This window comes from Lycium ferocissimum, chromosome 11, assembly GCF_029784015.1.
Source record: "Lycium ferocissimum isolate CSIRO_LF1 chromosome 11, AGI_CSIRO_Lferr_CH_V1, whole genome shotgun sequence".
In the NCBI taxonomy this organism is placed as follows: Eukaryota; Viridiplantae; Streptophyta; class Magnoliopsida; order Solanales; family Solanaceae; genus Lycium; species Lycium ferocissimum.
The window spans coordinates 29,621,971-29,645,494 of NC_081352.1; the positions used below are offsets into that span (position 1 = coordinate 29,621,971).

Consider the following 23,524-nt stretch of genomic DNA (forward strand, 5'->3'; position numbering starts at 1 on the left):
ATTCTCATGTCAAGAAGCATTATGGTCAAGTAAGGAACCTACTAAAGTATAGATTGAAACGAATTGCAGCTGCTTTTTGGTGCCTCAACTCAGCGACAGAAAAGGGGTGTCGATCTTGTTCATCAAAATACACGAGATACTGGAGGTTGGTGCATACTTGAATCTTGGATATAAGTTGATTAGCTTTTTCTCAGTTGAATGATTTATTTAGTTGTTTTATGAATTTATCATAGCTTAATATTGCCTTAAGGGTTAACTCTTATATTCCTCTATAGCTGGTTGATCTTTGTTGGGAATAAAATGGTCCCACAAAAATAATATTCACGGAATTAGTGATAAACGCGGAACACTAAGTTATGGTTAAATCAGCAAGAATAAAATGCAGCAATAATGACACCAAGATTTTACGTGAAAAACCCTTTCCGAATAAGGAAAAACCACGGCCAAGGAGCAAATTTGATATCATTATAGTAAGGAATTTTACACTGTGTAGTAACGAGTATAAATACTCCTAAGACCACTACACCCACAAAAGAAATAACACTCTTTTGATTTTCCCCACCTCACTACAATATTACTCACACTCTATTTTTCTTCACAGACTATTTTCTTAAACGATACATGGAATACCTACTTTCGCTTCCTCACTCGTATGTATTGTCGAGATTTTGGTATGTATAGCAAATGATTTTGTGTATCTTCAAATGATAGAAGACCTCCTATTTATAGAGATGAAATGAACCTATTGATGTATTAGTGACTCGAAGCAAGACTTGACAATTTTGCCAAAAACAAGGAATATGTTTTTCTTCCTCAAAACAAGGGAAATGTTTTCTTCCTTAAAATGAGGGAGATGTTTTCTTCCTCAAAATATGGGATGGACCCAACAAATCTCCCCCTCCAGACCCATACACCTGAAGGAGGCATCTCCGTCTTCTCAGATAGAGTTAATGCTGACAAGTTCTTTGCATAACTCGAACTTGTCTCTCGGAGTCACCTTGGTCGATATGCCAGGATTTTCACTTGTGTGAATCTTCGACCCGAAATGATTCGTTCTCCACCGTTCCACGAATCCAACGATATCTCACATCAATGTGTTTTGTTCTCGCACGTACACGGAGTTCTTACTCAAGTCTACCGCACTCGATGCCGCAATGACAACATACTCCATCCGTTGCAATCCAAGTTCTCAAGAAATCTCTCGAGCCATATCATCTCTTCGCCAAAGATCGCAGGCCGCAATATACTCCGCTTCGAAAGAGAGATGCGTAACACACTTCCGCAACTTCGATCGCCATGATATAGCTCCCCCGAAAAAGTAAACAAATATCCAAGTGGATTTTCGTTTTCAAGGTCACCTGCCATATCAGAATCTGTATAGCCCTTCAAGATTGGATCTGATCCTCCAAAACACAAGCATTCATCTGAGCTTCCTCTTAGATACCTGAGTATCCATTTGTTCTTCAAAGCTCTCATGCCCTTAGGCAATTTCACCAACTCATAAGTATGGTTCTCATGCAGAGATTTCATTTCATCTTGCATGGCTTCAATCCATTGATGCTTGTGCTCATCTTCCATGGCCTCCTCATAACATTCAGGTTCTCCCCCATCAGTGAGTAATACATACTCATTAGGCGAATAACGGGAAGAAGGAACATGCTGTCTAGTAGACCTTCTAAGTGGAATATCTGGCTCATCCACAACTTCATGAGTAGAAGTATCTACCTCATCAATAGCAGCATCGTTATCATCATCAACATGCTGATCTGGAACATGATTCTGGGCATCACCATCGTCACTGAGCCCACCAACTTCATCAACATTTGTATGAGGGACTTGATCAAGGTTAACTAAACCTTCAGAACTTGAAGATTTTATCTTCTCCGCTTTGTTAATATCTTCAATGGTTTGATCCTCCATGAAGATAACATCACGACTTCTTTCGAGCTTCTTCTCAATTGGATCATATAGCCTGTAACCAAACTCATCAAGGCCATAACCAATGAAGATGCACCGCGTTGTCTTGGCGATTAATTTTGACCTCTCATCTTTAGGCACGTACAAAGCTTTGCAACCAAACACTTTCAAGTGGTCATAGGAAACATCCTTGCCATACCAAACTCGTTTGGAACATCACTTTGCAAAGCAACCGCAGGATAGATTAATAACATGTGCAATGGTCAACAAAGCCTCACCCCAAAAAAGGAATTCGGCAACTTTGCTTCGTAAAGCAAACATCCGACTCTTTCCATCAAGGTCCCGTTCATCCTCTCGCTAAACCATTAAGGCGGGAGTCTTAGGAGTCTTCCGGTGTCCGATACCCGTTGCTTCGGTATTCGTCAAACGGTCCACAATATTCACCACCGTTATCGCACGCGAATACACTTCAACTTCTTTCCGCTCTTTCAACCGAAGCCCGAAACCGCTTAAAGACACCCAACACTTGGTCTTTAGTCTTGGACGTAGACCCAAAGTTTCCTTGAGCAATCATCATAAAAAAGTAGCGAAGTAAAAAGCACCACCCGCAGTCCTTGTCTTCATTGGACCACATAAATCAACGCACCAACTCAAGCAACTCTGTCTTTCTTGAAGAAGGATGAGACTTGAAAGAAACTCTATTTTGTTTTCCAGCCAAGCAGTGCTCACACTTTTCTAATTTAGCACTTTCAAAATTTGACAACAATTTCTTTTTGGCTAGAACATTTAGTCCTTTTCGCTAATTTGGCTAAGCCTTTTATGCCATAACGTTGAAGAGTTATTGCTCTCAACTGCATTCACCATATCAACACAGTGAGGCCGTAGTCCAAAAGATAGACCACGACGCTTTTCGCCACGAGCCACAATCATGGAACCTTTAGTAAGCTTCCATTTTCCAAACCATTGTACCGACATATCCCTCATCATCCAAAACACCAACGACGAGATCAAGTGCAAACGAACATCGGTGCGCATGCTTTACATTGTTTAAAACTAGTTTAGTTCCAAGACTAGTTTTCAAACAAATCGTTCCAACACCACCACCCTAGATACGGTTCATTACCCATACTCAAAGTTCCAAAGTCACCCGAGTATAGGATGAGAAAAATTCCTTTCTTGATGTCACGAGACGCGCACCACCGTCCACAACCCAAATTGACTCATCACAAGCAATATTTATCGAGATCCGCATCAAGGATAAGTAACAAGATCTTCGGTGGTGACGGTGCACACAATTGCCATCTTCTTTCTTTTCCTCCTTGTCTCTATTCTCCTTTTCAAAATCCGTGAGTAACTTCTTTGTGTGCCCTTTTTTTCCCGCAGCCGATAGCACTCAATATCTTTAAGTCCTTGCGGATTTGCTTCTATAATGTTCTCTATTTCGAGAACCACGATTCTTGCCTCTCCCACAGCGTCGGTCACCAAGACATCGATGAGGAGAACTTGAGATTTTCTTCTCATCTCTTCATTTAAAAATCGCTCTTGGCAAGATCCATCAGAGATCACACCATTCGAGCGTAATTTGATAATGAAGTTCTAATAATTTCCCAAGAATGCAGTGGAACCAAGTAGAAACAAGCCTTGAATTTCTTCATCAAAGTTAATACCCATAAGCAGATAAGCGGTTACGATCCCCCGAAAAATATTCGGATGATCCACATTGCAACCATCGTGGTATTTTAAACCCAAGATTCGCTTTATCAAAAACATCTTGTTGTTACCGCTTTTCGAGCATACAAACTTTCAAGATGTTCCCATAGTAGTCCGAGTACGTTGTCTCCCCGTAAATATGGTTCAACACATTATCATCAAACCACTCTAATAAAGCCGCAAACTCCGCCGATGCAATAAATTCCACTCTTCATCCGATTTATTATCGTGTCTTTTATTGGCAAAGACAAAAGTTCATGAAAATTCTTGACATAGAGCAAATCTTCCATTTTGCCCTTCCAAATGGCATAATTTACGCCACTCAAAGTAACCATTCTACTAGTGTTGGCTTCCATCGTTTATCACAAAAATAAATACTATTTATTCGGAGACCAAAGTAATTCTTTTATGATGTGAAAGTTCGGTATCAAGTATTGCAACCACAGAAGATACTCGGCGTAACCTTGCTCGATACCACTTGTAGGAATAAAATGGTCCCACAAAAATAATATTCACGGAATTAGTGATAAACGCGAACACTAAGTTATGGTTAAATCAAAGAATAAAATGCAAAGAATAATGACACCAAGATTTTACGTGGAAACCTCTCTGAATAAGGGAAAAACCACGGCCAAGAGGATCAGCTGATATCACTATAGTAAGGAATTTTACACTGTGTAGTAACGAGTATAAATACTCCTAAGACCACTACACCCACAAAAGAAATAACACTCTTTTGATTTTTCCCACCTCACTACAATATTACTCACACTCTATTTTTCTTCACAGACTATTTTCTTAAACAGTCTATGGAATACCTCACTTTGCTCTCACTCAGATGTATTGTCTGAGATTTTGGTATGTATAGCAAATGATTTTGGTGTATCTTCAAATGATAGAAGACCTCCCTATTTATAGAGATGAAATGAACCTATTGATGTCATTAGTGACTCAAGCAAGCACTTGACAATTTTGCCAAAAACAAGGAATATGTTTTTCTTCCTCAAAACAAGGGAAATGTTTTCTTCCTTAAAATGAGGGAGATGTTTTCTTCCTCAAAATATGGGATGGACCCAACAGATCTGTATGTGGCATTTCGTTTTATCATGATTGGTGTGGCATTCTGTAAATCGCTCCAATTCATGGTTTTTCTCTTTCCTTTTCTAGTTATCTAAATATCCCTTAGACTGCTGTAATCACAGGGGATTTGCATAAATGCATTCAAGATTATTTGGTTATTGAAATAGGGTACTGAATGAATATAATGTGTGTATGTATGCAATATAGATGATGAGACGTTCCAGAAGCAGTTGACATTTTGATTTGATCCAAGCGGTCAATCTGTATTTGACCTTTGATTCCAAACGAAAAGAAAAAGTCAATCAATCAAAACTATATCTCAATCTGATTAGTTGTGTTGACCATGTGACTACTCGGTCCAGTATTTAGAGAATTCATTGTAATTAGACTGTTTTTACGTTGGCCGTCAGGTGACTGAACCCTTCTCCGGGATCTTGAAAAATGGAAGTTCTCTAACATTAACTAATGATCGAGAACTTTGAGTATTCCGCTAACTAGCTTGCTCAGATATCTGTCTCAGATGATCTTATCAAGGGTAAGGATAAAAGACAGTTGGTCAATTGGCACCACTATTAGTTATTTTGATAAAAGAAAATTTTACTGTACCCCAAGTGACATGTAAAATGTTATACAGCGGCTGTGCATCAATAATCACAGTTAAAGGATGAAAAAGTTCCATCTAGTGTTTGTTTGTGGGGCAAATATGAAAATTTACTGAATATGCGATTTCTTACATTAGTTGCTTAAGATATCCTTCTATCCATCTTTTTCTGCAACAACTTTAATTTTACATTCTGTTTCAATTTCATGGACACACTTATATTTTCTATGTCAGGCTGCTCCACTACAAAGACAAAGAAACTTTCATATAGTGAATTATGAAAAGCAACCAACAACTTCCACCAAAGTAATAAAATAGGGCGAGGAGTTTTTGGGACAGTATACAAGGTTCAACTCTATTCTATAAATACTTCTCTTCCTTTTCATGCCAGAGCTTTATTGCACGGACAACTTCCATTTGCTTGCAATTCGCATGGTGCTATTTGCAGAATTACATTACCGGAACCTTTGAACCTTTGTCTTATAATTTATAGGAAGAGATATATTATCTGCAATTCTACAAAACTTTGCATCCCCCACTTGTTACTATGTGATTTAATTCTCATATTTTCTGCCTCTTAAAGAAAGTTTTTTCCGAAACATTTTAAGTCCTGCAAGTGTCAGTTCATGATTTTGGCATATACATAGTATGAGACTAAGAGTTTTAGTGAATAACGAAGTCCTTGGACTTAATTCTTATGGTGCATTGACATGCTTGTTGAATGATTATTAACTTTAGTGCGACTTTGTTGGGAACTCTAAGAAGTGGAATAGAAGTTGCTGTGAAACCGCTTTCTGCTGAATCGAGGCAGGGATTGCGTGAGTTTTTGACCGAGATTGAAACCATATCAGATGTCACACATCCCAATATGGTTGAGTTGATTGGATACTGTCTTGATGGAAATAACTGGATCTTGGTCTATGAAAATTTAGAAAATAGGAGCCTTGATCGAGCACTTTTTGGTAAATTTGCTTGAAATTAAAAAACAAAAAAAACTTCACCATCTATGAATGGGGTACTGAAAATGGTACTTGCTTTGCAGGTTCCGGGACTAGGAATGTTCAATTAGACTAGGGGACAAGGGCTGCTATTTGCTTGGGTACTGCTACAGGTCTTGCTTATCTACATGAAGAACTAATGCCGCATATAGTGCACCGGAACATCAAAACTAGTAATATACTGCTTGATAAGGATTATAAACCGAAAATTGGAGATTTTGGACTGGCAAAGCTTTTTCCACACAATATCACTCACATCACCACACAGATAAAAGGAACTAAGTAAGTCTCCTGAATTTATTGTTGAACCTTCAATGTTTTCTGTGGCTAGAAAGTGGTCCTTCCCACTTTGTTTAATAGAGAGATTTAGAAATAGTTATACTCCCTATGGGATACTTAACTGCATGATGAGAAGGGCACTTTGGGGAATGGAGATGGATATGGGCATGGGCGGAGCTAGGGGGAGGGTAAGACTCGAAAAGGGTGATAATATTGGATGTGGCATTCAAATACACATTATTATTCCGACAGTATGCTAAAATTATTAGCTTTGTTTGTCATACAAATATAGCTTTAGTTATACCAAAAAAGAATAGCTTTAGTTGTACAATATTTTCTACTCATAGTTCTTACCCTGCTTTCTCTCAATTTCAACTGCCAATCACTATCTCTCAGTTGTTCTTGGTTGTTTGCTCTCTGCATTTATTGATCTATTTGGTGATCAAGTTTTTTTTTACCTATCAACTTAGTGAAATGGTGCATTCTCTCCAAAAGATGTCCTGCTTTAACAGTTTAAATGGTGCCATGGAGTAACTGAAAGCAGTGTTCTTACTAATATAATCTTTGTTTTTCTAAACAGTGGCTATCTGGCACCCGAATATGTAATTGGCCATCAATTAACGTCCAAGGCTGATGTTTACAGTTTTGGGGTCCTAATACTTGATACAGTTAGTGGCAGGAGTAGTGGCAGTGGTACATGGCAAGGGCAGAAATTACTCCTGGAATCGGTGGGTAGATTTTTCAACTTCCTTGATTTCTTTCTAGATCTACCATTCTGTTTCCCAATAGAATCAATAGTTTATTGCATGAGTTGTTTACTTGCATTTGCTACTAGTATTTGCGTATACTGATAATTGTTATTTCCCAATACCTTCTTCCCTTGTTATTCTTAGATTTCCCCATTAGTATTGTTCATTATTACCTTCTTGTTCCAATCCTCAGTTGTATTTGGATTCCATAAATATAATATATGTTAGTGTTGTGTTGATAAATTCGGGTTGTTACATTGGTGCTTTCATTGCTCGTACTCCATGGCTGACGGGTTTCTCAAATTTTCTGGCCTTAAACCGACAACAATCGAGTTGGATCGCTTTTGCGGTGAATCCGATCCAAACTTATGGGTTTTTCAGGCAGAGAGGTATTTCACCTTTTATGGCTTTTCTAAGGATGTCTGGCTATCGCTTACTTACCTTTACTTCGATGGTGAAGCCCTCGCTTGGTTTATGTGGTTGTATCGCAACAACCAATTCTATGATTGGAAGCATTTCACAGAGAAATTGTCTTTGCTATTACAGCAGACAAACTGTTACGGAAATTGAATTGTCTCCCGTGACAATTGTAGTTTTAGATCGATTCAGCGGTGGAAACCCAGAATCTTGGATTTTTAGGGCTGAGCTGTACTTCACCTACCTCGGCTTCTCCGAGAAGGATTGGCTCCCTCTTCCTTCCTTTTACCTTGATGGTGAAGCTCTTACCTGGTTCAATTGGCTGTTTCGCAACAAGCAATTTTATGATTGGAAGCATTTCAAGGAGAAAATTGCTCAGCGTTTTCGCCAACAACCCAATAAGGATCTGATGGGACGTCTAACTCATTCTTCATAGTCGTCAGCCTTTGCATCAGCCTACGACACTGGAAGCTCAAATGCAGACCATGTGCTCGATAAATTGTCAGTGAAGTGTAAGAATGTGGATTCCTTGGCATTGCTTAATGGAAATAATACTGAGATTGCATCTCTTGAAGGTTCGGAAACACCTCAAATTGGGAATGCAAAATCGGTAGAAGCGGAGGAAACTTCTTCCAGTTCCGAAGCTCAGGTGTTCGATGAAATTTCACACACAGTTGTGAGCTTCGGCATTCCTAAACTTAACGATAGCTTCTGCGAAAATGTTAGCTTGCAAACCAAGGTACCAACTACGGTGTTCGATGATACAAATGGATCTAATAGTATGGAGGAGGAAAATTCACGAGATAACGTCTCTTTGTTTGACAAATCTCCTCGAAGGGATGCATCTGGTTTCCTGGTTCCCTTTGCTAAGCAAGGAATTACGGAATTAGAATATCCAATTGCAATTTGGGAATCCCTTTTTGTTCCTATTGTTGATCGAGAACTTGTGATGCCTAATGAACATCTCGAACGAGATATGCCAGCGAGGTATGTTGTTGCTAACTCTCTTGGTAGTGGTTCTCCTAAATGGAAAACTAATTTGGAGATGTTTGATGTTGTGTACGTTGCTGAAATTTTCATGGAACCTGTGGGTGCTGAAGATCTATTTCTTGAAAATTATATCTTGGAGAATGAGAGTGTCATCTCCATAAGTGCAATACTTGAATTACTTCTTGCCGCTGAAAATGGAAAATTTGTTGGGGGATTCAATGGTCAACATATTTTGAGTCAATTTCCATTTGTTCCTGCTGCTAATTTCCTTATTGTAACCATTTCCATAACTGCAATGGATCTTGGTGTATGGGATCCAGGAATAGGTATCGAGTTCATGGCTCTAACAGGTTATTCGGAGAACGTAGAGGTACTACTATTATTGGGATGTACTGGCACATTTTTCGTAATTGCATATTCAAACTCTATGAGTAGAGTGTGGGATCCCGGACAACCAGGGTGTGTAGATTCCTACTTGCCCAATGAGTTCTCTGTTGTCTATAACTTCATTGCATTCACGTGTCCTTCAATTGCATATACACTAATCTTAGATGAATATTATGATGTAAAACATGACGTTTTGGTGGCCAACTTCAAGCAAACATCAGTTTGGCATCGTCACTATATCACTATGCTTGCTGCCATGTTATAAGAGTGGAAAGTAATTGTATTAATGACCGGATATCAGGCGAAGCTTCAGGTTGTGCACGCTGCCGGTTACACACTTCATGGGATCATTGAGATGGTAGATTAGGCTGCACGTCATAGATTACATCATGGCTTAGGTAATGCATTAATTATTGTTATCCTCTTAAATAAGTTTGTGGTTGGTAGGGCAGGTTATACCTGACCTTAATTTGACAAAGCGAAAGAGTTTTATTATAAAACAGAAAGAACGTGATTGTTATTGGTTGATATCAGTTCCACTGGAGAGATTTGGTGGAAGGCAAGGTTCTAAAACTACACTTCGAGGTTGATAATTTTAGCTTCGACGGGTCTGAGCGTGTTAAGGAGTATTATCTTTATCATATTTCAAGTGCTTTCGAAGCTTCTTTTGATCCTAGCTGTAGTCTTGGTGAAATTTGTAGCATCCCATTATCTGACACTATTACCTACATTTTGGCCTATCATGTGAATACTTTATTTGATAGAAAGGGAATTGATGCTAAGGAAGAATGGATCGAGAAGGACACTGCAGATCCTATTAGCCATTTGTTTGAGTTGCTGTTAGCAAATATGACAAAGGGTCATTTATGTTGCTGCTAACAGTGCTTTTATAAGTTTGGGTGATATCAGTTGGTGTATTGCTCTTTTGGATACATCTCACACTAATGCACATCTCTGCTATGTTATTCAACAGCTAATCAAGAATGATGAAATCATGTCTAGACTATTTCAGGCTGCCAACCGAGTTGCTTTTTTGCTGCTTACCAGTCCAACTGTACCCGAAAACGCTCATGCCTACTCGAACCTTGAGGACAAGGTTCTTATTGGGGTCGGGGGTATTGTTATGAATGGGCTAAGACCGTTAATAACAAAGCAGCCCAATACCACATTAGTTGGTTATGTGTGGCATCTGGGTTGATAAATAGCGCAGTCCAGGAGCAATAGGCTTACGCGAATTGTGTTGAAACTTTGGCTCTGTCTGTTATCCCCTCATCCCCCTTCTATGTTCTAGCATCTCATCCCCTTTAGGTTACCTTCTTCCCCTGTTATTCTTACATTTCCCCATTAGTGTTGTTCATTATTACCTTCTTGTTCCAATCCTCAGTTGTAATTTGGATTCCGTAAGTATAATATGTTAGTGTTGTGTTAATAAATTTGGGTTGTTACAGTTAGTGGCAGGAGTAGTGGCGGTGGTACATGGCAAGGGCAGAAGTTACTCCTGGAATCGGTGAGTAGATTTTTCAACTTCCTTGATTTCTTTCTAGATCTACCATTCTGTTTCCCAGTAGAATCAACAGTTTATTGCATGAGTTGTTTACTTGCATTTGCTACTAGTATCTGCGTATACTGATTATTATTTAAAATATGAAAATTCCCAGGCACATCAAGATGTGATTCCATAGATAATAGGGGTGAATCCATCTCTGTTATGTATATGTCAGTCAACAAATTATAGATAAATTGGGGTGAATCCATCTCTTATAAGTATGTATCAATCAAAAAATTAAATGTGCCTCAACTAATTTGGATGGTCATATGAATTATTCACCATGCTCTATTTGGGGCACATTTCTTTCTAGTACTTCAAAGAAATTGTCTTGTAAAAATATCCAATAGTGTCTGATTAATCTTTTACTCCCCCTCGAGATGTGAACAGTTGTTGGAGTTTCACCAATATTAGTGTGGTTTTAGCTAGAGCAGAGCATGTTGGAAGCAAAGGATTTACATAGCCTCTGAACTAATGTTTAATCATTATTATCACACTTATTTGGTTCCTTGGATGAAAAATTAGACTTTCCTTATGTCCGTCGTTCCCAGTAGTCTTGTAGTCTTTGGTCTCATTAAAGATTTGTATATTTGATTAGGAATAGGTGTGAGATTTAGAGAACCTCTAATTTACTAGTAGTGGAAAGAAATGAGCCCAAATAGAGTGGAGTGGATAGGGAGAACTCATACAGTTTGACCCTAAGGCATAGTTGTTTGGAGGGTCAAATATAAATATGTGCAATATGAGATTTCTAGATTCAGAGTGGAAAAGAAACATGAACAAGACAATAGGGTATTTGAACCTGTTTCTCCAATCTGGGAAAAGGCACAAGAGTGCAAACAGATAATGCTATTACAAAGTGCAGCTGATCCGACAAGGTATTCATTGGTAAAAGATGGTATAGGAGATTGTGCCAACCATCAAGGATTCATGTTATTCTGGGAAAGAGGATCTAAAGTCCAATTGTGCCGTTTGTTGTGCCAAATGGGTGTGTTTGTTAGTAGAATGTCAGGAACTCAATAGAATTCGAGTAATTCTGTGCCAATGCAGGAGTTATTCAGAAATAACTCGAGTTGATCAGCTAAAGAAATGAAAGAGAGAAAATGGAATAGAAGTAGAGTAGAATCTGTGTATTGTATTTTCATAGATGATTCCAATGTAGTGTATTACAATGCTTTATAGTGAATGAATTACTAATCTCAACTGAATCTAAGTACTAACTAGCTTCTAACAACTTGCTCTAACTAACTAGTGGAACAGTAACTAACTTTCCAGCCAATAGCTAATTCAACTAACCACCAACTAACTTTTGGAATTCCACTGTAACTAACTCATTTCAACTGCTGATACTAATTCATGTATCTGTGTTATCTTCATGTGATTTTAGAAATGTGGGTCTTCCATTCATTCTTGGATTTTAGTTTTTAGGGGAGGGGGAGGGGTGTCTTTAAGGAAGGCTACAGCTAGGCGTTTCAATCTTGCAAAGAGTCAAATGCTGAATATTTGCTGAAGTTAAATTTTCTTGTATGGATTTGTCTCTTTTTGCTCCTAAATGTATCCTTTTGTAGGGTATGCTGCTATAATAATTTGAACTGCTCACATCGTAATACTAGTAGCGTAAAGGCCGTAATTGGGAGGCAGCAATATATTTGTCTTGAACACCATTTACCAGTCATTCAAATAGACAAAGAGCAAGCAACACCAAGAAATGTGAAAATATACTCTGTTATATTTTGCTAGTTTTCAGGCTAAATAGTGAGGAAACTTTCAAGTAACTATAGCAAATAATATTTGTTCCTTTCCTTTTTTTTGTCTGCTTGCGAATTCATGATAACTGCTCTTGAAAATACAGCACCCAACATTCTTATAACTCCCAAAGGTTTTGTTATCTAATGACAAATCGAATTACAATTTACTGCATCAGGCATGGCAGCTCCATGAAGAGGGAAAACTTTTGGAGTTGGTCGATCCAGAACTGGGCGATTTTCCAGAAAAAGAAGTCCTCAAGTACATGAAGGTAGCTCTCTTTTGTACACAAGAAAATGCAAATCAAAGACCGATGATGAGCCAGGTTCTTGACATGCTCACAAGAAACATCAAGCTAAATGAGAAAGAACTCACACCACCAGGATTTTACCAAGATTCGGGGGGGTTCTAGTAGCACACAATCAAAACTGAAGTCATCTGACAGCAGTACAAGTCATCAAATGAGTCCTGTACCCCCTACAATTACTCAGGTGACCCCTAGATAATCAATTTTTCATTTGTGAATGGCAATTGAATATTTCAACTCAGGATGAGTTGACAGCTTTAGCTCTACAAAAGAAGAGAAATTTAGGAAGAAACTATTGCCCGCGGGGCTTTGGTTTCAGTGATGAGGTGGACAGAAGCCATAGGGAATTTCTTTTGTATAAAATAAAATAAAATGGAAGAAGTTATTTGAATAAATGATACCCTATTTTTTCTAATTATTTGGTATCCTTAAAGGTGCTCATATTTTTGTCATTCTGCATCGTCGAATGCTTTCTTTTTTTCTTTTACAGTGATGCAGTGAACACTGTTTGGAGGTTAATAGCGTCTCTGGATCGACATGCATAGAATCAGACGAGGCGAATTGTTTTATCTTTAATTTCTTTTGCTTTTCTACTGTTGTATTTCTGTTCTAATTTTATTTGGATCCCGGTGTTAATCGCTGCATTTGGAAGTAAGGGTCTGGATTAATCTTGTATTAATATCATCTAATTTGGTTTTTAGTTTAATTTTACAATCTCCAAAGAAAGAAAATAAAAAGGTTATGCACAGAAGGATAATAAAGAAACCATTGCAATCAAAATCGATTGCTTCAATTTTTTGTAGTTCTACACGGTTACTTACAAAACTTCCACACAATTTTTTATGTATCAAGCTAGTTCATGCACGAAGAGTTCGTAATAATGTCATGTTTTAATAGTAATGCTAACTTCAAATTTGTGTCAACTTCATATATTCAGGTCTGTATTGGGCTCTGCAAATTAACTTCGTAACTCAGGTCTAATTTAGAATTTAATTTCAGCCTTTCTTCTCCTTTCAAAGCCTAATCAAATTAAAGTAAAGCTCATAATTAGACAAATGGTTCTGAAATAAGACTCTTGCACCCCAACTTCAGACCCGTATATCAAAAATTTGAAACTTCAGATCCACGATTTTCAACTGCAATCGTTCGCGAGTCTAAATTAGCCTTTCTTCGTTCGCGATTTTCAACCAGCAGGCAAAGATTAAATGCAAACATAAAACACAATCTGGTACGTTTCTTTGTACATCACAATGTAGCACATTTGTGTACAGCTAAAACAACATATTAATATTGAATCCATTAACTTAAAGAACCAAACAACATTCTGTTACCCTTATTCAAAAAAAAAAAAAAAAAAAAAAGAACCGAACAACATTGACACAACCCTTGGAACAAGATGCCGGCAATGCAAAAAGAAGGTTTTAGAGGAGTATCTCCATAAGATCTTCTGCATCCAAAAAGATCGAATAATTGCAACGATAGTAAACTGGTGGTAGCGACAACTTTGCTGATCAAAGAAAGGAAATTTCTTCTCTAACTGGATATCATACTACAAATCCATTAAAGCATGACCAAAATCTTCAAAAAGAACAAATAATTGCAACCAAGGTAAACTCGTAGCAACAACTACTTTGCTGATAAAGGAAAGGAAATTTCTTGCCTTAGAGGGTATCATACTACAAATCCATTAAGGCATTACCAAAATCTTCACCACCCCAAAAGCTTCATATTGATAGAAATCAAACAACTTAAAACAGAAGTTTTACGCTTTTCTAGATTTGGACAGCTGAGCTCTTTGGACAGCTGAGCTCCAGGGCGAAGTACTGAAATTTCAAAACTTTCGAAGCAATTTCAAATCTCTTGAGAACTAGAAAAATCCACCCCCCCGAAAAAAAGTCAGGCAAAAAATTAAGTGCTAGTTTAAGAGAAAATGGCAGGATAATGAAATGAAATACAAAGATTGAAAAAATGGATGCACTTCAAAATTTCCTAATTCGTCCATGTATAACCTCATGAAGAAAGGGGGAAACCACTGATGCAATAGTTTTCAAAACAGAAAGAAGTAAAAAATATGGATCCAACAACTCCTCACCATTAGGTCTCCATTGCAGCCAGTATTCTTCAACCTTCAACACTTCTGTCAAGAAAATCATTAGCAGAATTCAGGCAAGCTAAACAATGCACGAAAGCAAAAAGCGAAAAAGAAATTACTCGTAACTAATTTACATTTCCTCTTTTGTATACATAATCATACAACTAAAGATAGTAGTTTGGGACAGTGTTTTGGACGGCGCGCGGCGACAAAAGGCGACAAGGGCTTGCATCGGCGCCAATAAATACCAAAAAATTAAAATATTTAATTGCATATGTAAATAATCAAAATCTCACTAGCAATAACATATTAGCAAATATTTCAATTCCAAAAATTAAAATTAGATAGTAGATACTAAAAGTCTAGAACTTGAATGAGTCAATGACTCAATAATTCATAAGTGACAAGACAAGCAACACTAAAATTTAAGCAATAGTGCAATACTAAAAGTCCATTGAATTTGAACCTACTGTTTATAACTGTATAACAAAATTTAAACAATTATTGAACAGAAAAAATAGGAGCAAAACAACCACTGCCTCACTGGTCCAAACAGAGAAAAAAAAACAGAGGAAAAAACAGAGGAGAAAAAAACAGAGCAAACAACAGAGGAGAAAAAAACAGAGGGTAAAAAAACAGAGAAAAAAACAGAAAAAGAAGAAGAGAATAGAAGAAGGGAAAAAAAAAAAACAGAGGTGGCCGGAAATAGGGCAGTTGTCGCCGGAAAAAAAGAAGAAGAAAGAAGAAGAACAGAAGAAGAAGCAGAAGTCGAAAATAAGAAAGAAGAAGAAAGAAGAAGAACTGAAGAAAAAGAAGAAGGAGAAAGAGACGTACCTGAAACCTTGAAGGAGAAGAGAGGAGGAGGCAAACAAAAACCCTAGCTGCTATTTTTCTTTTGTAAATAAGTTTCATTTAAGTCCTCCACTTCTTTTAATTGTTTTTTTTTTTTTAAAAAAGTTCTGCTCGCCTCGCCATGGCGCCATTAGCGCCTTTCTCGCCTTTTGAAGGCCTGCTCGCCATGGCCATAAAAGGCGATGGAGCCTCGCCTCGCCACGCCTCTCGCCAAAGGCGAGAAGGCGCTCGCCTTTAACAACACTGGTTTGGGACCTCCCCAAAATCAAAACATCATCAAGCCAGCCAATTCAAAAGGTTGCTGTGGATCAAAAGATAAAATAACTACACTCATTATCATTACTTGCAACAAATAATTATTTATCCCTTAAAGAAATGACAAAGAGGTGACAAACAACTATGTTTTTCTGTTAGCATTGATGATTCTAGAAACTTGCAAAAAATACAATATTCCCTTTGTCCCAAAATTTGGTCCCTTATCGACAAAATTGCAATTGGAACGGACGGAAGGAGTACCAAATTTTTTTTTTTTTTTGGGATGAAGTAAGTGGCTGTATTGAAAAGCATCAAGTCGATGCAAGAAAGTTACAAAGAAAAAGTAGGTGATAACTCCAGAAAACAAAAAAATAAGTAAGATCTGGGAGTTAAAACCTATAGCAAAAATCAAGTACCAAGTATTTATAAGGTAACACTGTCATAATTGCTTATTAGAATATGATGTAAAAATGTTAATATTTCAAAATGTATTACTAGGGACAAATGACCTATAAAATAGCACCTATATTGTTTAAACAAATTTATTGTTTCGTGTCCCTTGGGGTTTATAGTTGCTTGTAGCTCTATATCATCAGGGAATGAATCACGTTTCAACTCATCCCAAGCTATTTTGAAATGGGAAACTAAGGTCAGATATTGTTTTACTAAACTGCAACTCGACCTTAGGGCTAAGGGCTCAACCTTAAATTGGCACCATATTCTGTCTTCAGTTGCTATCATATTTCTATAGGATGAGGGCTCAGGTGAGGTAGATAAATTTCTTGGAACAATCATGAATACATAAACAGGACTTAGGCTTCTTAAAAGATATCAGGAAGTAATTTTGTAAAATGAAAAATCAACTTTCTTACAAAAATAAAGACAATTTAAAAGGGGTACTCACATTGCCTTCCCATCATAGAACCAAAAAACATTGAGCAGAGAACTTTCTTCAACAAGGTATACAAGCTGAACTAACTCCGTCAACACATTCAAAGAGTTAATCTGCATCTCCACCTTAAAGCAGGCCATTATTAATTGTTCAGAACTTTCTTGAGGAAGAATCACCACGAATTTCCCATCTTGTGGGAGGCCAACCAAAATGGGAGTTACTGCAATGCGGGTGTTATATTGCAGTTTGGGACATTGAGCTAAAAACTGATCATAGAGACATTGTGATGTGAACCATCTTCTAGCCTTAACATCATAAGCATACAAGTACATGTCCAAGGTGAACCAATAGAATGTATTGTTAGTGAACACAGCAGGTACAGTGTCGGTAACCATTCGTAGTAAATGGAAGTTTGCATCAGGACTGAGAAATTGTGGAGGACGTGGAGGAGAAGTAGCCGGAGAAGAATCCGGGGAAGTATCCGGAGAAGAATTCGGGGAAATATGCCACAAAGCAAACTCCTCAACTGTTTCATTCTTCGATATCTTACGAGTAATTGCATTGAAAAACATCATAGCACCCTTAGCCAAGCAATAAAACACGATTTCGGTCGGCTCATCCCCATCTTTTTCCACAACAGATGCAACTTTATAATTACGAGGAAACGATTCTAGTTCAGTATCCACCAAGTTCCAATATTTTCCTTCGATATCATAAATTTCACCACCTTTGTTCCGAAGAGGATCATCAGTTTCCTCCTTGCCACGTAGTATTTCTTGATAGTTATCAATATAGATGTGATCGCCGCCCAAAACACATAGTTTTCTTTTTTTACCAACAGCAACAGCAGCGACAACAGGCGACATACGGGAAAGATTAAGGGTTGATTCTGTCTCCCAATAGTCAACGGGAACTTGTTCTTCTGTGTTATGCTTAATCAATTCCTTATAAGGGTTAATCCTAAATCGATCAGTCAGGAATCCACCAGCATAGTAGATGTTGGAACCAATAACCGTCCAGTTTCCTGCCGTTCCATAAGTAGAATGACACAGCTTCGCAACAGGACCAACCACAATCTCTCTATCAGACTTATTCAATTCCATGCGATACCACAAATCATACCCACCACTAATACCGCGGAGATAAACATTAACCCTCTCCATTTGCCTTCTCTAACTGGGTAATTTCAGATCTAGGGTTCTGTTTCGGAGGCTATACTTAGGTTTTCTTTTCTCTTTTCCAAAATTCTCCTCCCCCTCGGTTGAGATAGAGAGAGCGTTAGTTGTTGGGTAATATTTATATACATTTAATAATTTCTTAATACATATATTTATTATATACAAAAATTACTGAATTTGTCTAAATTTGTAGTACATAATTGGTTTAAGTGACTAAAACGCCCCCGAATCTAAGACGTTAAACTTCTACCCCCAAACTATTGATGACTTCAAGACATCCCTAAACTCGCTAAATGGGTTTTATTACACCCCTAAGCTCATGACCCGGATCGAGTGTAGTCCACTGCGTCCAAATATAAAATAAGGCTTATGTGGCCCTCCTCGTGTAAAATATTAATGCCACATGACATTTTCATCCTATGTGTCCTCCACATAGATAAATTGTTTTGAAAAAAAAAAATCAGTTTTTACATTTTTTTTAATAAAAAATCTGGAACAATGAAATATTTATTTTAAATCTGAAAAATTTGATTTTAAACAAAAAAAAAAATTGAAAAACGACAGTTTTAATTAAAATATTTGTAAAAAATGGATTTAAAAAAAAATGAAAACTTGATATTTTTTTAAAAGTATCCTAAAATATCCCGATTTTCATGATTCTTTTAAGACACTTCTTTAAAAAAGAAATGGAAAAGTTGATTTTTTTTTAAAATGTGGAAAACCCATTTTTTTTTAAAAAATAATCCCAAAAAATTAGATTAGTTTTTAAATCTAGAAAAAAATTATCAATTTTCCACTTTATTCTTAAAAAAATCAGTATCCTAGATTTTAAAAAAGTCCAGGTTTTTAATCAAAAATTTAATTTTTCAGATTCTTTTTTAGAAAAATGGGTTTATTTAGTTCTCCATATTTTTAAAAAGTCCGGGTTTTTAATTAAAAAAAATCAATTTTCTAGATTTTTTTTTTTAAATAACGGGTTTCTCAGTTTTCAAGATTTAAAAAGTTCCAAATTTTTTAATAAAAAATTTAGTTCGGATTTATTTTTAAAAAATTGGTTTTCCACATTTTTTAAATTTTTTTTTTTTTCTGATTTTAAAAAAATATACTCACTTTTTAATGAATTTTCCAAAATTGATTTTTCTTTTTAAAAAAAAAAACTGACGTGGCACCTCTCACGCGCACGTTGGCGTGTGACTACACTTGTTGTGTTATGTGGCAGCTCGGGGATGAATTAAAACCCATTTTGCCAAGTTTAGGAGTGTCTTGAAATGCAAAGAATAGTTTGAAGACTAAAGTTGCAATTCGTGCCAAATTTGGAGGCGTTTTAGTCACTTAAGCCTACATAATATTATAGCTCCATCCCTCCTCAAATGCTCTTAATCCCCGAATGTTCTTTTGCATTTGAAGCAACTACGCATTTGTTAACTTCATGGCATTAAGACGAAGAAGCTTCGAGGGACTATTTTTTTTTTTTTAATGCACAAAGTTATGAATTTTCTATTATAAAATATAATATCTAATTAAAATTGTTGGATGAGTCTAAACTTATACGCAATATACTTTGTCCTCCCTCGGTCTCAAAATAATTATTATGTTTCATTTCTCCATAGTCAAATTATAGAAATTTTGACTAGTATTTAAAAAAAAAATACATTAGTGAGATTATTGGTAAGATGAGCTGTTGTTAGCTATAAATTTTCATCATTGGTGGAGGACCAGTATCTTGGAAGTCATCCAAACAAACTTGTATTGCCCGCTCTACAATGGAGTCTGAGTTCATAGCTTTAGACAAAGCCGGTGAAGAAGCTGAATGACTCCGGAATTTCTTAGAAGATAGTTCATTTTGGCCCAAACCTTTGGCACCTATATGCATGCATTGCGACAGTCAAGCGGCACTAGGAAAGGCTGGGAGCGTTATGTTTAACGGCAAATCTCGTCATATACGACGAAGACATAATGTCGTTAGACAACTACTCTCTAGTGGAATTATCACAATTGACTAGGTAAGGTCAAAGGATAATGTGTCGGATCCACTAACAAAAGGCCTAGCTAAAGAGGCGATTGAGACATCATCAAAGGGAATGGGACTACGGCCGAGGACAAGTCAACATGGTGGTAACACTACCTAGAAGACTGGAGATCCTAAGATATAGGTTCAAAGAGATCAAACAAAGTTATGATTGACAGTTCAACATTGTCAAACAAAATTTTTGGTCCATTCTCATGATAAAGACAATGTTCAATACCAAGGATAAAGCATTAAGGCTTTTTAATGGTTTCTAAGTTTGATACAGGATATATCAAATTGTGTTTCTAAAGGATAATACATTTAAGAATCACCTATGTAAGTGTGAAGTGTAAGCCGCTTCAAGGAGAATTCTGTAAGGCCAATACTCTACGCACTTACGAGATCAAGCACGGTTCATGGCTGAAACGAACCAAACAATGAGAACCAAAAACGGTTAAAGGGTTAATTGTGTGACATGTGGTTGTCTAGGTATACACCAAAGTTCAACGGTTCAAAGATATCAAATCTACCGATTGATCGAGTATATCCGACATGTGTTCACTATGGAAAGTTCAAAGGGAAACCTACTCATCCAGATGCGATTAATCCTTGCTTGCAAATCACACAAGTTTTTCATGCATGTTTTCATGATATAGCCATTCCCCATTCATGTGGGGGATTATTGGGATTTAAAGTAACCAAGTAGTGAGCTTTAAAGATGAAGTGTGAATTCAGAAATGGAGGAAAACAAAAATTGGAGGGAAGTGAAGTTTTGGAAATGTAACTTTTTCAAGTGATCATTCTCCTACATTGGTGGTGGAAAGTGATATGTATGTGCTTATATAGAGAAACACTTCTTCCACCTCTTAAAGAGTTGAGAAGAGGGACTCTCCTCGCGCTGTTGTCGTCGCTGATTCAGATTTGGTCAAATGATCTGATTGATTGATAATCTTTTTGGACCAAATTTGTTTTCCATTTCATCACTAAAGTTTCCTTTTCTTAATATTAATTAGTGTATTATTTAATTAACACATGAAATAAATTAATATTAAATTCCCAACAAAAATTAACTGACCAAAAGGTCATTTTCTTTCCGAATAGGTGCGTTCAATGGCTATAAATTTTTAGAGGCTTCGCCTCATTTCATATATACTAAAAAAATTTCCAAAAAAGAAAACTGTGCTTTTACTCCCCTCGCTCTTCTGCATAATTTTTCCTAACATAAACCAGTAAGTGTCCAATGTCCAGTGTGATTTGCTGCCGATCTTTGAGTTCACCAAAGTTCTGTAAATTGCATTGCCGCTATTACAGAATAGTTTTTCCATTCTATCCTGGGGGAAATTAATCCAAAGAACCTTTGACAACTATGAGGGGATTAGATTTCTTAAGGACACACAAGAAACTTGTGGGCTCGGAAATTACTACTTCTTCTATTTTCTGTCTTTACATTATTAAAACAGAAACTGATTTTGTTAAAATACTGTCTTGAACACATAGATCTAACAAGCTTAAGAAATCTAATATTGTTTAATCTTCTGTATTCTGTGTGTGTTGGAGATTAAAGTTTTCATAACTTTCTATTCTGCTTTTGAGATTAAGAACAGATTCTCAATAATTATAATGATGTATCAAGAACACAATGAAGAATTTATAACAATTTAATACATAATATAACATGGGGCATGGACCTAGGGTTATCATGAACATGGCTAAAACCCTAGTTTTCGTGAAGCTTCATACTTTATGGAAGAAGAAGCGTGGGGAAGAACAATGATGTTCCCACACGTAGATAGAAACCCTACGTACCTGGTAATACTCCAAAACTTGAATTAAAGACTTGAACTTTGAGGAAGATTTCCAAAATCTTGAACCTTGAACCTTGAACTTTGAGATGGGTTTTCTTGAAAACCCTAGGTTAGGAATGATGATTTCTTGTTTAGATTATAAGGATATATATTAGAATCGACTTGGAATGATTAGAATAGGCTTGCCTTAGTGTTCTTGATGATGGGAGAGGGTAGGAGGTCGTTCTAGGGCTTGAAGGAATGAAAAATAATGATTTGGAATGATATGGATGAATATATACTGTTTTGGAACATGTAAATTTTACGCCCAGCAAAATACTAGCCGTATTTTGAAAGACGGGCCGTATTTTGAAATACGGTCCGTATTCTGTTTGGACTAAACTGTAACGCTTCAGTAAAATGGCCATAACTCTTTGCACAGATGTCCATTTGACCCATATAATATACCGTTGGAAAGGTATTTCAAAGCTCTACAACTTTTATCAAGGAAGTTTTCTCAAATTCCAAATAAGATTTGAAATATGGGCCATATTTTAAAATACGGTCCGTATTTAACAATGAAATCTTCCAATGCCAAATTCCAGAATGTTCAGTGATCTTTGGTGCCAACTTACGACTTGAAATACGGGTCGTATACTGAAATACAGTCACTGTTCATGGGCGTAAAACCCCATCTTACAACTCAAGAGGAAATTTCAATTCCCACATTCTTTATCTAGTCTTCTAATTCTAGAATCATGGTCAAGGCTTAGGTTAAAGGTACGGAGTGTTACAATATCTCCCCCTTGGGATCATTCGTCCTCAAATGATGGGTCATGGTTAAGAATATGGCTGGACATGGCTTGAATACATGAATATAAAAGAAACATGACATAAACCATAAGAGCTTGACATAGTTACGTGGGAACATGGTCATGGATCATGAGAACTGAATACATGATTACATGGAAACATGTACATGGGGAACATGAAACTGAGTAGCACCAATATGAATGAGAATCATGAGACATTTGTCCTCGATTTATGACTAGTGGTTAAGAATCGCTACTAACTCTGGAATCTACAAAATTTTATGGCAGGACTTCCTTCATAATTCACACCCTTACGATATTTCTCAAATGCCTGCCAGCTAACTAAAGTACCAACACACAACTCACAGGGTATCTTAATACGCATGATGTGGCATAACGTGATTTCTAAATCTTGAATGTGGCTAACATGAATACTGAGCTGGCCTGAACACATAGATATTGGCTGAATGATTACATGATTGCTATACATGGGGTTTGGAAGAAAATCCGTAGGCATGAATGACATGACTACTGGAAATAGGCACGAACATGACATAATTACAGGGCGTGAGACGATGACGGGGACATAAATACACGAAGACCGGATGACATGAATACATGAGTGCTAAACTGTCGTGAGATACGAATACGTGTAAACATGGATATCGGAACATGGGATCTGAATGTCGAAAACATGATTGTTATAACGTGAGGGTTAAATACTAAGCGCGGGTAGGATTTGGATACTTAGAGACTTGATCATAGACGTTCGTATGTCACCATGGTAATATGAGATATGAGTATTGTTAGGCCCCGTATTTTTATACGACGGATTATTCGTAAGCCAATCGGCATAAGTCCAAGGACAAGATTATTTATGGACATGAGACAAGGACTTTTAATCCCCGATTTTTTATTAATGCA

At 36.9% G+C, this 23,524-nt stretch overlaps 1 protein-coding gene and 1 pseudogene across 1 annotated transcript; one reads left to right on the plus strand and one right to left on the minus strand.

Moving 5' to 3' along the window:
* The first annotated feature begins 57 nt into the window (after nt 1–57).
* On the plus strand, nt 58–13,318 carry LOC132038210 (cold-responsive protein kinase 1-like; annotated as a pseudogene).
* A 610-nt stretch (nt 13,319–13,928) lies between these two features.
* LOC132036497 (uncharacterized) lies at nt 13,929–18,069 on the minus strand. Its single transcript, XM_059426852.1, has 3 exons — nt 16,831–18,069; nt 14,819–14,864; nt 13,929–14,126 (listed from the first exon to the last, which is right to left on the minus strand). Exons 1-2 carry the CDS (start codon nt 17,979–17,981, stop codon nt 14,849–14,851), a joined length of 1,167 nt encoding a protein of 388 aa, XP_059282835.1. The 5' UTR covers nt 17,982–18,069; the 3' UTR covers nt 13,929–14,126; nt 14,819–14,848.
* Between the last annotated feature and the right edge of the window lie 5,455 nt (nt 18,070–23,524).